This window comes from Magnolia sinica, chromosome 7 (assembly GCF_029962835.1).
Source record: "Magnolia sinica isolate HGM2019 chromosome 7, MsV1, whole genome shotgun sequence".
NCBI classification, from domain to species: domain Eukaryota; kingdom Viridiplantae; phylum Streptophyta; class Magnoliopsida; order Magnoliales; family Magnoliaceae; genus Magnolia; species Magnolia sinica.
The window spans coordinates 39,807,770-39,825,227 of NC_080579.1; the positions used below are offsets into that span (position 1 = coordinate 39,807,770).

The 17,458-nt window shown below is 39.6% G+C and overlaps 1 protein-coding gene across 7 annotated transcripts in view; it reads right to left on the reverse strand.

Moving 5' to 3' along the window:
• LOC131251300 (histone deacetylase 15) overlaps window positions 1-17,458 on the reverse strand; it is a 141,357-nt gene that overhangs the window by 55,619 nt on the left and 68,280 nt on the right. For 6 of the 7 annotated variants that reach the window (XM_058251940.1, XM_058251936.1, XM_058251938.1 and 3 more), the window contains exon 11: window positions 1,988-2,056. The exons of the other annotated variant lie outside the window; for it this stretch is intronic. In XM_058251940.1, coding sequence (XP_058107923.1) covers window positions 1,988-2,056 — 69 coding nt within the window. The remainder of the gene's footprint in view (window positions 1-1,987; window positions 2,057-17,458) is intronic. 7 annotated transcript variants of the gene reach the window in all.

Sequence of the window (17,458 nt, forward strand, 5' to 3'; positions counted from 1 at the left end):
AGTCCCGGACCCTTCTCGAGGTATCTCTGAGCAACAATCTGCTGGTAGGTCAGATTTCGGCTGCCATTGGTAGGATCTCAGCTCTACAGAGGCTGCTGCTAGACAACAATTTTTTTGAGGGTCCTATCCCGAATTCCATTGGCAACCTGAAAAACCTAACTAATCTATCACTCCATGGGAACAAATTAACAGGCGAGATCCCATCGGAACTCTTTGAATGTACAAATCTAGTGGCACTGGACCTAGGTTCGAATGGCCTCACCGGTCTCATCCCCAAAAGCATATCCTAGCTGAAGCCGCTGGATAATCTGGTTCTGTCAAGAAACCGGCTCTCTGGCCAAATCCCTAGAGAGATATGCACTGGGTTTCAACAGGCTGCATTTCCAGATTCCGAGTTCACCCAGCACTACGGCGTGCTTGATTTTCGAGCAAGGAGCTTGTGGGCCCAATTCCGTCAGCTATCAAGCATTGTGCGGTGTTGATCGAGCTTCGACTGCAAGAGAACAAGCTCAATGGACGTTGGATACGCTCAGCCGTCCAAACAGACTCATCCATTGGACGCTGGATCATTCCATACAGTGGGATTGGAGACAATCCATTGACTTGCATTTAAGAGCATCGGTTTCTGTGCAATCCACCCCATTACGACCTACTCCCTTTCAATCCCCCCGTCCAAACGGGCCCTAAGGAACATGTCCATAGGATGAGTGTAGCCAAAATGATGACATTGAGGTGGATGAGTAGCAAGACGAAGAAGGAAAGAATTAGAAATAAATGCATTTAGGGGAAAACAGTAGCAGCACCAATAGGTAATAAGATGAGGGGGAGTAGACTAAGATGACTTGATCATGTGCAATAGAGACCAGGAACAGCGATGTTTAGAAGGAGAGTTGGTGCAAGTAGAATGCTCTAAAAAGAGCAAGGCAAAGGCTCAAAAGGATGTGGTTGGAGGCAGTAAGAATGACTTGATGACCTATGGTCTTGCTGAAGTTCTCGCCCTTAATAGAGCAGAACAGCAACAGAGGATTCATGTAGCCAACCCAATTAATTGGGATAAGGCTTTAATGATGATGATGATGTAAACCAAAAACATATCTCACTCAAAATAAACATAACTTGTTAGTTGATGGATTGTTTCAGTGAAATGCATGAAAATCCAATGACAAAAGCAGAAAAAATAAATAAATAAATAATGAAAGCATTAACCAAGATTTTCCCTAAATTGACTATTCCAAATACAATCTATCAACAAAAGCTTATATACATTTTTTTTTTTCAATTTTAACTTTTTTCCCCTTGCTCAAAGATAAAAAAGACATCAATACACACTTGACTCCCTAAAGAAAATGAAATTTAAAGAGAGAGAGAGAGAGAGAGAGAGAGAGAGAGAGAGAGAGAGAGAGAGAGCGCGCTCCTGGTGAACATATCTATATGTACTGGTAATCTGGGTGCCTATATCAACCAATTCATTATGAATTTCAGGGTCCCTACCTGCACTTGTAAATATCAAATCGAGGAATCCTGATGACAACAAATATTGTCCAATATGTAGTCCCTACCTACAATTGTAAATATCAAAACGAGGAATCCTGATAACAATACATATCGTCCAATATATAGAAACCATGTACAAAACTTAAGGAAGATGTTAAACCTATTGTAGAGCTACTTTTTTAAGATAAAGTCAACTAAAGCATTTCATGATCATAGGTACTTCTATAATCTTCTTGTTAGACTATTCTGAAAGCTAACAATTGACAATTTCATTGTTCCGCCAAACTACAACAAAAGACAAGAATGCCCTATATGAAGAAAGACTAAACTTACCATGCACCAAGAAAATTACAAAAGACATCACTCTTTAGTTAACACAACGTTTCAACACTGCTTTCAACAAATGCTATAACGTAGGCATAAAAAAAGGGGCAAATCAAACTACTAAAGGATAAAAGAATAATACAAAAAATCGATTGAAGATATTAGATACCTCATTAGCTGCACCAGTGCCAGGATAAAACAATCCATAATCATGTCTATGTAAAGATATATACAAAACCTAAACAATAACACACCTCCTTCAGTGCGAAATCAACCAATAAGACTGAATATTTAATTATAATAACCTACAATAACAATGACCATAAATTGAATATATAAAAAAATGCACTAACATGAAATGTTATTTACACAAATAAGAGGATAAAATTAGGAAAATACAGCATTTATTATGAAGAATTAACAAGGTAGAAATACAACATTTTCATACACAATTATGCATAAAAGATAAGTAGAAGAAAAAACAGCCTGATGGCCAACTAACTAGGAGAATCTTAAGTAGCTACAAAACAGATTTACTTTTTGTTTAGTAACAATTTAATTAGTGATTAACAAAGAGAACTACAAAATGGGCAAAGCATGCCCAATACAAAAGGGCACACAATGCAACCTTTCTTATCAAGATCATCAAAAATATTATTGGCCTCTCTAACGACCAAGGCATTCAATAACGGTAATGGTGGCCGTACCAGCCATCCTTGTGGCCATTAGACCCCGTAACTTCCATTATGGCCTAGACGCCCTGTAATAGTCTTTTTTCTTTTCTTTCTTTCTTTTCTCTTGAAGGAAGAAACTGTGTCGGCAGCATATCGGACTGTTATGGGCCCATATAAGCAGATTATGTCCCTGTATCAGCCCGTTACATGCCCATAACAGACATTATGGGACCATTACCGGCCATTTTTTTAAGAACAACCAATAAGTAATGGGTCCTACCATTACATTACATAACGGGTGTTATATAACCAGTTTTTAATGGCAAGCTAAAAATATGCCATGGAAATACCCATATGTTTTGACAAATCTAACATTCAACAACAAAGATATCCACAGTTGCACACGGAGACCCTAGAGATGACATAATACTGAGACAAATTCAACCAAAATGGAGCATGAAAACTTTGCTGCATGTCTGTAGACCTTCAAACAGCACCATAATCTCTACTTCATTGAATCGCATATAGGACCAAATATCAAATTGTTTAATCGGCAACCACATCTCTAACAACTCCAGCCACTTCTAGCTCTAGATTGCTAAAAGTCAATGATGGGGACATCCCACGCACGCACACCACCACCCCTACGCACGTACGTACGCAGAAGGAGGGCCCCACCATCAACTTGGCTCGATGACGACGTCCAGGGAGGGCCTCCTAGTTAGAAGGCGAAGTTTCGGTTCAAGAGAGTGGACCTAATAGCCAAGAAAAGCCCATCATGGGATCTAATGATCGTGGCCCACTAGTCAGATTGATTTCATAATTTAGGTTTTGCTTATTACTGTTATTTAGAACATCATGGACGCTTTAGATTTCTTTAATTAGTTTTTATTTTAGTTTACTTCATTGCCAAGTAATAGATTGCGCACATGGTGCAAGTTTTGGGGTATAGGATTTTCTTATAAATAGGCACCCCTTGTAGCTTTTTTCATTCATTGAAGCTTAATAAAATTCCTGCTTTATTTTTCTGCTCTCTTAGCGAGTTGTGGAAGAATTCAAAAGTGCGTGCGAAGCCCTCCCTTTTCGAAGGGCTAACTACGTGGTGTGAAGCCTCATCTATCCCCATCCGTCCCTACCCTCTCCCATCTATATATCTCATCTTCTATCATCATTATTGCTGTGAATTTCCCAGCTTTTGCAGCTATTCATCCCCCTACAGCCCGTTTCCAGAATCTAGACCTGTAGGAGGGCTGAATCTTCGGCGGAGCACTACGCATCGACCTTACGTTAGATCATCGTCAAACTTGGAGGGATTGGAGGTCTTCCCTGGCCGACCAAGGCCTAGGTGTCACTTTGGGGAGGGGGGCTTCCATCACACGTGCGACCAGCCCACCTGCGCACGTGCGTCAGCCTCGAGTCACCATCTGCACGCAGGAGCTTTCTCCGGGTCAGGTTTTCCTCTGGTTTTCTTCTTTTCATTCGTATTTCCTAAACCCTAGCCTTAGTTTGCATTAGCCCTAATTTATTTGCCCCTTTTTTTCATCCTAGGGTTCCTTGAATTGAGATTGGGGAACCCCTTGGATTAGGGACTGTTTGCTATGCATGTGTGGTTTCCCTTTAAGCATCGTTTGGTTTATAATTGGTCCAGTCCTAGCCTGCGCAGGCTTGGACTCACATAGATTCCCCTTTACTTGAATGTTTGGACTTTTTATGTGGGATATGGAATCTGTGTAATTGTTTCTGAACTAAGGTGACTTCAAGCCTGAAATCTCACATATGATGTTTAATTTCATGTCCTGCATCAGTCAAGCTCCCATCCAAGTTGAGCTTAATCATCATTCAAAACTCTTAAAGAGCTTTCCAAAAAAAAAACCTATTGGGCACATGCATTCCATATTTCCTTAGCGCACAGTGAAACAATCAATTTGCACTTGCAATGTAGCTGCCCAACCTAGCATTTCTAATCAAGAAGCTGCTAAAGCTAGCTTCCATGTGTAGTAGGCTAAATTATCTTTCCAGAAAAGGACACCAATCACCTAAAAAAGAAACATCCTTGAAATCATTTGGAGGTCCCATGTCGGTTAATGGCAAGATACAGGTGGGTATCGGATTTGTGTAGATATGGTTGAGCCATTCACCAAGATTTTATATTAAAAGAATATATTTTAAAAATCAACAAAATTTTTAGAAAAAAATTATTAATAAAAATATTAAAATATGACATATATAGTTGTTTCCTTGTATCCTGAGATTTTGAGATCAAGCAAGCCTAATACTTTAAACCCATACCAATATCAGTCACTCGTACCCATATCCAGTGTTCACAATATCGATACTATCAGCCGATATATTGACCGATATTATCGTTATCATTGGCCAGCGACACGAAACAGTAAAAAAACCCCACAGAAAAAGAAAAAGAAAACAGAATTATGTGTATCGTGCGGTATATTACATGATATCGCACGTTTTTTTTGCGATATAACTGATATATCGCACAATATCGCACGATAATTTCTACAATAAACGGGCCGAAAACATCGGGGTTACATAATTACCGAAAAAAATTGATTTTTTTTAAGGGGAAAGCTTTCAATCGATGTAAGAGGGAATTTCGGTACCTATAAAAGAAGATTGCGTGATCGGAAGTAGAATTCGGTGGGCCACTCGATCAATTGATAGTTGTGTGCCTCAAGTGCAAAAAAAATAAAAATAAAATAAAATTCAATTCAAATTTCTTTTTTTTTTTTTCTTCAAATAAATGGTAGATTTAAACTTGAAAGGAGATTTTGACAACCAATCTACAAAAAATCATGGAGAGATTTGAGTTTTTGGGTGAGAGATTTTAGGGATTTCACAGTTCCGGTTTGGGTTTTGGGGTGAAAGATTTTAGGGATTTCAAAGTTCCGGTCCTTCTAGAACCGTATCTATTTAGAAAATGGCTTTAGAAGCCTATTTTATAGGAGTGGGCGTTGGGTATTGCCTGGTCCTATCCCGGCTGAGGGGTCCACCTTGATACATACGTTTCATCCAATCCATCCATCCATTCTGGAAGAAAATTTTAGGACATGAGGCCAAAAATGATACATATCAAAGGCTAAAGTGGACCACACCCCAGGAAACATTTGAGATTAAACGCATACCATTGAAAGCTTTTTGTCAGGGATGGATTTTTTCGATCAAGCTGATATTTATTTTTTATCTTCATCCAGGTCCATTTGACCTTATGAACAAGTTGGATGGCAAATAAACATCACGGTTGGCCCTAAGAAGTTTTGAAGCGTAAAAATTCCATCCCCATTGCTTTCTATGGTGTGGACCCACTTGAGTCTTCAATCTACAGCTTTTTTGGGATCATGTGTTAAAAGGACCTATCAAAATGAATGGATGGCGTGGATAAAACATATATACACAGTGGGCCCCATATAGCCCTTAACAGATCCGTCCATCTCTTGCTATGTCCTAGTGGGGTATTACCCAATCAACTCCCTTTTCCCGGGAGCGGATTAAGCGTGTTACAAGTTGGGTATTACCCTTACCGTAGGGCCCACCTTGATGATTTGATTTATATCCACACTCACCACCCGTTTTTCCAACCCATTTTAGGACGGGTCCAAAAAATATGCAAATCCAAATCTTAGGTGGACCACACCACTTGAAACAGTGGTGATTGAGTATCTCACCATTGTTTCTAGTGGTATTGGTCCACCTTAGATTTGGATCTTCTTAAGGTTTGGGATCACGCCCTAAAGTGAGATGGAAAAACGGATGGACGGCATGGATATACAAAAAATACATCAAGATGGGCCCCACATGGTTAGAGTAACACCCACTAAGGTGTTACCCGGGAAACAGCTAATCCGATCCCCTTTTGACATACGTAGTGGACGTGCTTTGTGGGCCCCACTATGATCTCATGTGTTTTATCCAGTGCTCGAAATATCAGTATCGCACAATGTATCGCACCCTTGGGATACAAATATGTATCAGTTATCGCACGGGATATATCGTTTGTATCGCATAATTTATCACACTTTTTGGAAAACGTGGGGAAACATTGGCAAAATGGTTGAATCTTTTTATGAAACTTTAGGGATTATTTTAAAAGACCTTAATACACTCTTTTAAATCATAAAATCTCAAAAAAGAAATGCACATAATAAATTTCCTTTGTGTAGGGTCCTAAGTTGTGCGCTATCTAACTGACCTAATGCAACTATATATTCAAATTGAATGCATAACATTTATAAATATATCAAGACATGTGTGAAAACATAATAAATTCATTTAAAAGCAAAAAAGAAGTAGAAATTGAAAAACATTCGTATTAATGATTTGATTGGTTGTGGCTTAGATCCACATAGAGTTGGGCGGTGGCCCACCTTAATGAATGTGTTGTATATCTACTCCGCCCATCTGTTTTCTCAGCTCATTTTAGGATTTTATCCAAAAACTCTAGCAAATCAAACTCTAAGGTGGACCACACCACTAGAAAAAATGGCAAATGACCATTAAAATATTTTTGTAGGCCGCAAAATGTTGGGATCAAACTGATCTTCGTGCATTACCTTCATTTGAGTCTATTTGATCTTCTCAATAGGTTGGATGAAAAATAAACATTATTGTTATGCATAAAGTAGGCCCATGAAAGTTTTTAATGCCAGACATTCAATCAAACCACTATGTCCTGTGGTGTGGTCCTCCTAAGATTTGGATCTGCTTATTTTTTAGGACCACGTCCTAAAATGGGCTGGAAAAATGGATGCAAAAAATGTATGCACAAAGTGGATATACAACAAGTTCATCAGGGTCGGCCCCACAATAAGGGTAACACCCACTAAGGTGTTACCGAGGTATCACCTAATCCACTCCCCCCAAAGGGTTTATTTAGTATGCAATTTGCTTCATCAAATCAAGGAGGAAAAAAGCTGGGGCCACCTCAATGTAAAATGGTATATCTACATCGACAAACCATTTTGGAAAATCATTTTAGGGCATTAGCTAAAAAAATGAGGTAGATCCAAATATGAGGTGGACCACGCCATACGAAACAGTGATCATAGAATGTCTACCATTAAAAACTTGTTGGGGGCACAAAAGTTTTAATCAAGCTGATATTTGATTTTCTCATCATCCGCATCTTATCTGATGAAACAAGGGGCCCTAAAAAGTGGTTGGATGACAAATAAATGTTACAGTGCGTGAAGGAAGCTTTTAATGGTAAGCGTTAAATCACCATTGTTTTCTTTAGTGTGGTCCACTTGAAATGTGGATCTGACTCATTTTTCAGCTCATGCCTTGAGCTGATCATCCAAAATGATGGATGGTGTGATAATACCAATGTTTTAAATATCGACGATATTAGCCGATATATCCCACGATATATCTTGTATCCCACCTGTGCGATACAAAACGCACAGTTAGTGCCAATATATCCCACTTATTCAATCTGGTGAGCATTTTCGATTTCCGATCCATGTTTTTGTTGTAAATCACGTTAAACTAGTGTCAAATTGTTACAAATCTATGATTCTTCATATTTTCCATGAAAAACATAGATTTGAAACTTCGATTTCGAGATTTAGGGGAGATGGGTCAAGTTTCGGATAATTGAAAAAAAAAATCGAAATTTCTCAATTTCTCATAAATCAGTTGCAATCTTATCTAAACACAAAATGAAACATGTAACCTGATCTAGTGATTCTTCTTTTGCTTTTGAATGTATTACTTGTGTTTCCATACATCTCTTCTTACGTTTATAAATTATATGAATAGACTTCGAATATACTTACATCAGTTCAATTGGAAAGCACATATATTAGGACCCCATACAAAGGAAACCCCTATTATGTGCACTTTTTTTCGTTATGTTTTGATTTCTAAGTGTGTATTGATGTTAAAGTCCTTTGCCCACCAAAAAAACATTCCCATGTTTCCCAACAACAGCGATACATTACCCGATGCAACCAATATATCTCATCCGATAACAGAAATGTATCCGTATCCCAAGGGTGCTATACATTATGCGACAACGATATTTAAAACATTGCTTGTACCCATATTTGACTAGCATAGCTTATCACCATAAGAGCTATTGATGTCAAAGTCCTTTGCCCACCAAAAATACACCATACCAAACTAGTTCCATTTCTATCATCTTACAATTCGACCATGAGTTGCCCTTGTACATGGATGCAAATGATGAGTTTAAAAAGTCACCCATATGATTTGTAAATAACATGACAATGTAGTGGCTGTGTGAATCAATAGAAATAGATATTGCATGACTTGGATTCCACAAAGGAGTTCACATTCTTCCTCTAGTTGAACCGCCAGAAGCCAAATCCCGATATGGCCTATTAACCTGGATTCCACGAAGGAGGTCCTAATTGGTATGATTTAGGAAATGGAGACTTTCAACCACGGAGACCCCTCAATGTTCTCCTCTATTTTATATCCACAAAAAACAAAATTTTCCAATTCTGGTGTTCTCATGTCAATGATGATGAATGCTTTTTCATTCAAAAACTTCACAAAACTTTTCAAACTGAAACATTCCAAATAAAACATTTCTACCATACATGGATACATCGGTGCATGCATAATGAGGTAAAACCAATATGACTACTTTTTTCAAAACCACTCACCTAAATGGATCTGCTACCATGGGTGTGTATCCTTTCATACCGCCCATGCCTTTTTACGCGTTCTTGTTTCTTCTTTTTCTCCCTTTTGTCCAATAGGTCTTTTTGTTATGTTCCTTTTTCCCCACCATTCTCTATTAAAAATCTACTATTAATAGACTTTCCAATTCTAAACTTTCCTAATTTGGAAAATTTTCCCATTTAGGCACACTTTCCATATTTAGACCCAAATCTCCGGGATGAGACTAGCATCGGCTTAGATCAGTCAAAATAGAATGGACCCACTATAATCAAAATCGGGGTATTTGAAAGGTCACAAATTTGTACAAGTACCTGTGGCCACACTATGCGTGTGTTTAATGTCCGAAGATGGTTAGATTCGTGAGCCGTTTAAAGTTCGATTTGTACATGCTTTTAGGGCCATACCATGGTCCATTATTGGGTGGATTTAATGGTCATCAAGTGGCCCATCTTTGGACACTTTTTATGGCCCATTAATGTACAGATTTGTGGGCCATCAAAAGTCCAAATTTAGACTTATTTAACGATTCTCATTTATAGTCCGACTTTAGATGCATTTACGGCTATGGCTCATCCTTGAGTGAACTTTCTCAATGTTTCACGGACCTAAACTGGGTCATTTCTGTCTAGTTTGATTAACGGTTCAGATTGGACCCATTTGTAGGCCGTCACATGTCCCAAACTGGAACATATTCCGGACCATCCAATGGTCCAGATTTGGGATCGGTTAACGTGCAACAAAGGGGGTCAGATTTAAGATGATATTTTAGTCTTGATATGGTTCAGAAGTGGGCCATCTATAGAGCTGATCAGAGGGTCAGATTTGACCCTTTTTGAAGGCCATCAAAACATTCCAAATTGGACAACATTATAGTCCATCCAATGGTCTAGAGTTTAGGCCTGGTAATGTTCCAAAACTGGACAGCTCCAGAAGTGTTTTAGCGGCTCAGATTTTAGACAATGTGGCCGCTCAATGGCCCCAAAAATGATCAGATCTGAACTGTTTGAAGCGTCCAACTGTTGCACAGATTCGCATGCTTAAAAGGCAGTCCATGCTGAACGGAATTCGAGGGCTGATTGAAGCCAAAAACAAGGGGTTTCAAGGCTGATTTTGTGGTTCAGATCTGACCCAAATCCAGGCCATCCAAGGGTCCTATAAGTGGGTTGTCCAATAGCATCAGATCTGCACTATTTACAATGTCCAATTAATGGACAGGTTTGCTCGTACAACTAGCTATCCACGGTGGACAGTTTTCAAGGCTTAACAAGGTCCAAAAAAAAGTGGATATAAGGTGGGTTTTAAGTATCCAGATATGACCCAAGTCTAGACCATTATAGAGTCCAAAAGGGGGCAGATTCCAACGGTCCAGATTACTTCGAGTTTCAAGGCCTTTTAGAGGCCCTTATTCTATCAGATTACAGGCCATTTGATGGTCTAGAAGGTCGGATTTGGACACAAGGAATGTCCTATTGATGGATGTCCCATCAATCAATGATCAAAGTACATAAAATTAAATAAATAAATAAAGTCAACAACTTACCCCACGGGTGTACCTCTCTGTGGAAGGAGTTTTGGTAGACCCGTCAAAAGTCAAAGCATGATGTATTGGGGACGACCCGCTAATGTAACAGAAATTCATAGTTTCTTGGGGTTAGAAGGAAATTATACGAGGTTCATTGAAGGGTTCTCCCGAATTGCCTCCCCGTTGACGCATTTGACAAGGAAAGATGTTGGTTGAGTTTATCTTGGACGAGGAGTGCGAGCGGGCATTTTTTGAGCTAAAGAAAGCTGACCACAGCACCTATCCTAACCATACCATATAGTGGTGAAGGTTTCATGAAACCTCCCAAAGACATTTGGGTTGTGTTCACATACAGCAAAGCAAGGTCATAGCTCATACATCTAGTCAACTCAAGGTGCCCAAGCAAAATTACCTTACGATCTGGAGTTACAGTCGTTGTGTTTGCACTCAAAGTTTGGAGACATTATCTTTACAAAGAGATATTCAAGCTTTTCTCAGATCATAAGAGCTTCAAATATCTCCTCTCAAAAGGAGTTGAATATGTGGCAGAGACGATGGATGGAGTTTTTGAAAGATTATGATTTAACGCTTCACTATCACCTAGGGAAAGCAAATGTAGCAGTCAATGCTTTAAGCCGCAAGGGGTCGTTGCCCAGATGAGGACCTAGCTATGGAGAATGTTGAACACCATGAAGGACTTTGATGTCCAAGTAGAATCACAAACTGTTGTAATACACCTTTCCAATTTAGCAATCCAACCAACCCTCAGCAAGATCCTTGGCTTCAACACCAATTAGTCAAAGAGACAAATGGTGGTAAGTCGGAATGGCAAATTGGAGCGGACAGATGGTTGAGATTCCAAGGAAGATTGTGCATCCTTGATATACAAGAGCTGAAGAAGGAAATTATGGATGAAACTCCCCGAACAAAGTATATTGTTCACTTGGTAGGAACCAAGATGTATCAAGACATGCGGAGGAATATGAAGAAAGAGATTGCCAATTATGTGCCTCGATCTCTCGAATGCCAACAAGTGAAGCCAGATCATTGAAGACCTGCAGAAGCACTGCAGCCATTGCCAATTCCTGTGTGGAAGTGGGAGCATGTCACAATAGACGTCATTATGGGATTGCCAAGGACAGATCACGGTCATGATGCCATATGGGTTATAGTTGACAGACTAAGTCCGCACATTTCTTTCCAATGCATGCTACCTCCTCCTTCAATGAGTTGGTTAGGTTGTACATTGATGAAATCATGAAACTTCATGGAGTTACAATATCCATCATATCCGACCGAAACTCGAGGTTCACCTCTCAATTTTGGAGGAGCTTTCAGCAAGCCATGCGAGTTTCTCTAGATTTCAGCACCGCATTTCACCCATAGACAAATAGGCAGACTAAGAGGGTCAATCAGATCCTCAAGGATGTGCACTGTGCATGCATGCAGGATTTCAAAGGAAGTTAGGATGACCATTTGCCCCTGCTCAAGTTTGCTTACAATAATAGCTACTAGGCGAGAATTGGTGTGACCTCTTATGAAGCATTGTACGAAAGACCCTGTAGGTCCCACAGTTGTCAGGCAGAGGTTGGAGAAAGTAACCTGATAGGACTTGATTCAATGCAAGAGACAACAGAAAAGTTAGCCATCATCAAAGATTAATTGTGCACAGCTCAGAGCGGATAGAAAGCTACACCGATAATCATATAAGGGACTTGGAATTTGGAGTCAGATATCATGTATTTCTAAAGGTCTCTTATGAACGTCATTATGAGATTGGTAAAAGGGGAAGCAAGCACCTAGGTTCATCGGATCATTCGAGATCTAAGAGAAAATTGGAGTCATAACACACACACCCACGTTGCTGCCGCAATTAGCAGACGTGTTTCATGTATCATTGTTAAGAAAGTACGAGCGAGACACCTCCCACATCGACTGACGGCCTTGAAAAATCCAAGAAGATGCATCTTATGTGGAGCAACCCGTTCGCATTCTAGGTAGAAAGGAGAAATCATTCATAATAAAGACCATACCTTTAGTAAAAGTCCAGTGGGGACATCATGGGGAAGAAGCGTCATGGGAGCGCGAAGCCAAAATCAAAGATAAAAATACATACATCTGTTTTCACCTTGGGTATGTGAAATTTCAAGGATGAAATTTTCTTTTACGAGGGCAGAATGAAATATCCTTAATAAATATTAAGGGGTAGAAAAAAAAAAATCTTTCCTTACCTGTAATAATTAGAACCTGCCATAATCGAAACCTGCCACATCGAGATTATATGAGTTTGCACTTCCAAAGTAACCCTAGTAAGGAACTCAAGCACACCGTTGAACTCTGGAATAAATACCATGTTCCCTATTGCACCTCCATGAACATCCTACTATTGATCCAACCGTTGATCATAAATCAAACCATCAAAGATGAGCCTTACTTGACGATGATCAACGGTACTTCAACACCCTAAAGCCTCTATTCAAACCAATTGACTAGCCTCTGTTGAGTATCTTACCTAGCGCTTCAGCCCCCACCGGTGTTCCACATATCAATGATTATCAATAATATCGCCAATGCAATACGAAAACTGCAAGAGATTTAAAATTTTCCTACTAAAATTTCTCATAATATTGTCAACATTTTCGTTAATATCGATGATAGTTAGCGATACTATTGATATCACATATCACCGATATTTTCATTAAGGCTATTATCGACATCAATAAGATTTTGAGAAGAATCCCTTATAGAAGTTCCCTAGTATCGGTGATACCATCGATAATATCCCTAATACCAGTGATAATATTCCTAATACCAAGCAACATCCGTAAATAGGCGAAAATTGACCAAAAAATGAAAAATCTTCCTAATACCAACGACTTCCTTTTTTTTCTTTTTTCTTTTTTGGAATTTTGGTACTTAGGTGATTTCGATCCATCTTAGTTTTTATTGAATCAAATCTATATTTGGGGAGAAATCTTAACTTGAAATGAAGAAATGCCAAAACTCATGGTCTCATCCAAAAACTCTGTGGATCAGGTCTGAGTTCGATCTCAAGCTCTGGTCTCGTCCAAAAGCTCTTTGGATTTCTAGAGAAGGCGAAAGGACGAGCAGGAAAGCAAGGGAGAGTTATCACCATTCACGTTTCTCCTTTATTGCATGCTAACGAGTCAACTCGCTGACTCGATTGATTTCGGTAGTTCCAACAAGTTGCTAGGATATTTCTTGCTAGGTTGCTACGTTTTGAATAAAGGGAAAGGAGAAGAAAGGGAAGAAAGAAGAAGAAAAGAGAAGTCTATCGGGTCGAGTTTCTACAGAGTTGAGTTGACTCATAGGAATTAAGTCATCTTCCAAGATGCCGGAAACATTCTGGGTTGGTCCCGAGTTAGATCAAATCAAGTGGCACGAATTTTCTCGCTCGTCACCGAGTCAACTCACCTATTCACCGAGTCAAGCCATCCTTCACTCAAGTCTTGCCGACGACAGAGAAAGGTAGGCCCTTAAATCCTCTTTTAGTGTATAATCTAAGTAGTTCACTGAGCCTTGATAGAATTCCTTGCAAACCTAGGTGTAATTTATCAACCAAAACTAGTTTTCTAGCCTAACCCAACAAGGGGCATGTTATTATGATCTAACAGTATGAAATACAATAATCTAGGCTAGGGATTGCTTCTTTAGTGCAAACATTCTTCCTAAACGATGTTGAATCGATATACAACTTGAAAGGTGAGATATCCCTTCAAGCTTTCCTACCTAAATCATACTCTGGTCGCGCATTTACTTACATTTCGATTAAATTCCATCTCACCTATGCTTACATTTCATGATTTGTGTAATTTATGTGTTTTTATCATCTCTAGTGTGAAATCCTCATGTGTGTGTAAAATCTAGGATTTGTAGTTAGTACTTTACCTACTGTGATCATCCCTAGTAACTTAATTCAAGCATCATGTAAGCTACTTTCGTTTCCGTTTTAACATGTTAATCCTCTTTCATCTCTTGTTAAAATTGTTTAGATTACTCTTCATGTTGCCACATGTCTAGCATAGTTAGATTCATTTCTGTCGAAATTGAAATTGTCTTTATTAGAATTATTGGATTAGAAATCATTTGCGTGTGGTTTTATTCTTACGGTGGATTTGGGAACGAATTATGATGTGAAATTGAAATTGTCTTTATTAGAATTATTGGATTAGAAATCAACTATGTGTGGTTTTATTCTTATGGTGGATTTGGGAACGAATTATGATTTTGGGCTTAATCCCATGATGTGTGGGATTTGAACGTCACATGTAATTTCTAAATCATGATATCGTTGTATGTCACTTTGTGATTTTCGGATAATGATATCATTGTACTTCGCTTTGTGACATATTTTGATGCCTTAGTACAGGTGACGAACCCTTGTTATATCCATGTTATATCCATATATGGACTTGTACCTATGGTACTCATCTTTCTGAATCATAGAATGATGATTTAAAAGGCCACTAAGTTTCTAAGTTTCCCCTATTTGGTTGTTTTGTAAACCGAACTAATAAAGGATTGGCTAATCATGCATTCATAGCACTTATGACACCGTTGTACGTCACTTGTGATTTTCAGTTCACGTTACCGTTGTACATCACTTTGTGATTTCCGGAAAATGATGTCGTTGTACGTCACTTTGTGATTTCCGAGTCATTTCATAGAGCTCATCGAATGACACCGTTGTATGTTACCTTGTGATTTTCGGGTCATTGTATAGTTGTTCATTTGCATCGTGAGTTCTGCTCACATTGCCAATTGGATGCGCATCCTGATGCGGGACAACTAACCACTTGCTCTAAAAGCTCGAACCGATAGAGTGGGGCGAATCAATCCCTTTATCTCATAGCCCAGGCCCCACATCCCATGGGTTAGGTCCTTTAGCCGAACCCCATTCGTGAGCCCCATTTCATAGAGCTCGCCAAATGACATCGTTGTACATTACCTTGTGATTTTCGGGTCATTGTATGGTTGTTCATTTGCATCGTGAGTTCTACTCACATTGCCAGTTGGATGCGCATCCTGATGCGGGACAACTAACCACTTGCTCTAAAAGCTCAAACCGATAGAGTGGGGCAAATCAATCCCTTTATCTCATAGCCCAGGCCCCACATCCCATGGGTTAGGTCCTCGGCCGAACCCCATTCTTGAGCCCCACATCACGTGGGTTCCGCCTCACACGGGTGGGGCCCGCCACACACAGGCCCCCCACCCCAAGTGTGCCCTACATCCCACAAACCACCCCACTCGAGCTCGGTGTGGAAATGCTCCAAGCCACCGCAAGAGAGCCCAGTGTGAAAATGTGTAACACCCCGTACTTTTCAGTACTCGAGTGTTACCACAAAGACCTAGTATCTAACTTAATTGAATATTCACCTACAATCTAGCCTAAATCATACCGATAGGAGTAATCTTCATCCATAGATCGAGACATCCAATTGTTCATCAATACTTGGACAGTCATTGAACCCTGTTAGAGATAAATCAAGCCATTCATTATCAACATCGTGTCCTGGATCACCAAACCCATCATTCAATCTTAAGGTAGACCATACATCTGCATTAAGACTCCTCAAAGAAACCATGGATCAATCACCACTCATCAGATCCACAACGTTCCATTGATCGATCTAATGATTGATTTCCCTAATTCAACCATTGGATTATAAAATCGACCATAAACTGCTTTAGTAGATGTGCCTAAGACTTGGACATTTGGCTCAATAAGACGTGATTCAAATCATTGATGACTCTAATCAAAGGCAAGTCCTACAAAAAAATAAATAAATAAATATCTATGTATACACATAAAATAATAATGGACAAAAAAATAAGTGTTAATAGTATAATAATATAAATAATATTATTAGAGAGACTTTAATAGCAATAATGGTATTGTCAACACAAATAATAGGTGGGCTTGAACACACAAATGATCCCCCAGGACTCTTTTGGCCGTTGATATTCAAATTGGGATCAATCCAATCATTGGATCAGTGAAGATCAACAAATATGATGAAATTCTTTGGTGTGGCCCACCCAAGCATTGAATATGTCCCATCTTCGGTCAAAGGCCCTGATTGGGTCCTCCAAAGTGAATGGTTGGAGTGGATTTCACTAAGATTCACTATGGACCCCACCCTTGGCTTGTGTGCACAAATGGGGGCGTACCCGCGGAGCACCGAACCAGCCAGCCCGGTCAAATGGCGTTGACCCAACAAAACTCGTAAAAGAGAGTTTTCTCTCCTTCTTGCTTTCCCACCAGCGAATGGACGATGTCCGTCGCTTTAAATTTTGGCCCACCACTCGTGATCGAATGAGAGATCCGAACCGTCCATCTTATTTGGACAGTGGTTCCGACCAAACCCCCGCCCTTTTCGCACATTGACATATGTGCGCATGCACACGATTCCCTGCACAATAGATGCGTGCGTGCGGCGTTTTCCGAAAATAGAAACCTTGTATCTACCATGCTAGCAATCCAAGAGCTCTTCTACACCATCTCGACCGTCCATTCAAAGCAATCTCAGCTCTCCAACCAACCCTCGGTTTAGGTTTTCACAACTAATGAAAAGGCAGAGATAATCTTTCCCATTTGTGCGCAGTCAAGATGCTAACTACCCATCCGCTTCTAGAAGCCACTTCAAATTAATCTAAACCATCCAAGTTAGGATATATAATCCTAGATATCCCGAAAACCCTAGCTAGGTGGAGAAAAACCGCAGCCGCAACTATTTCTTCTCGATTTTTTCGG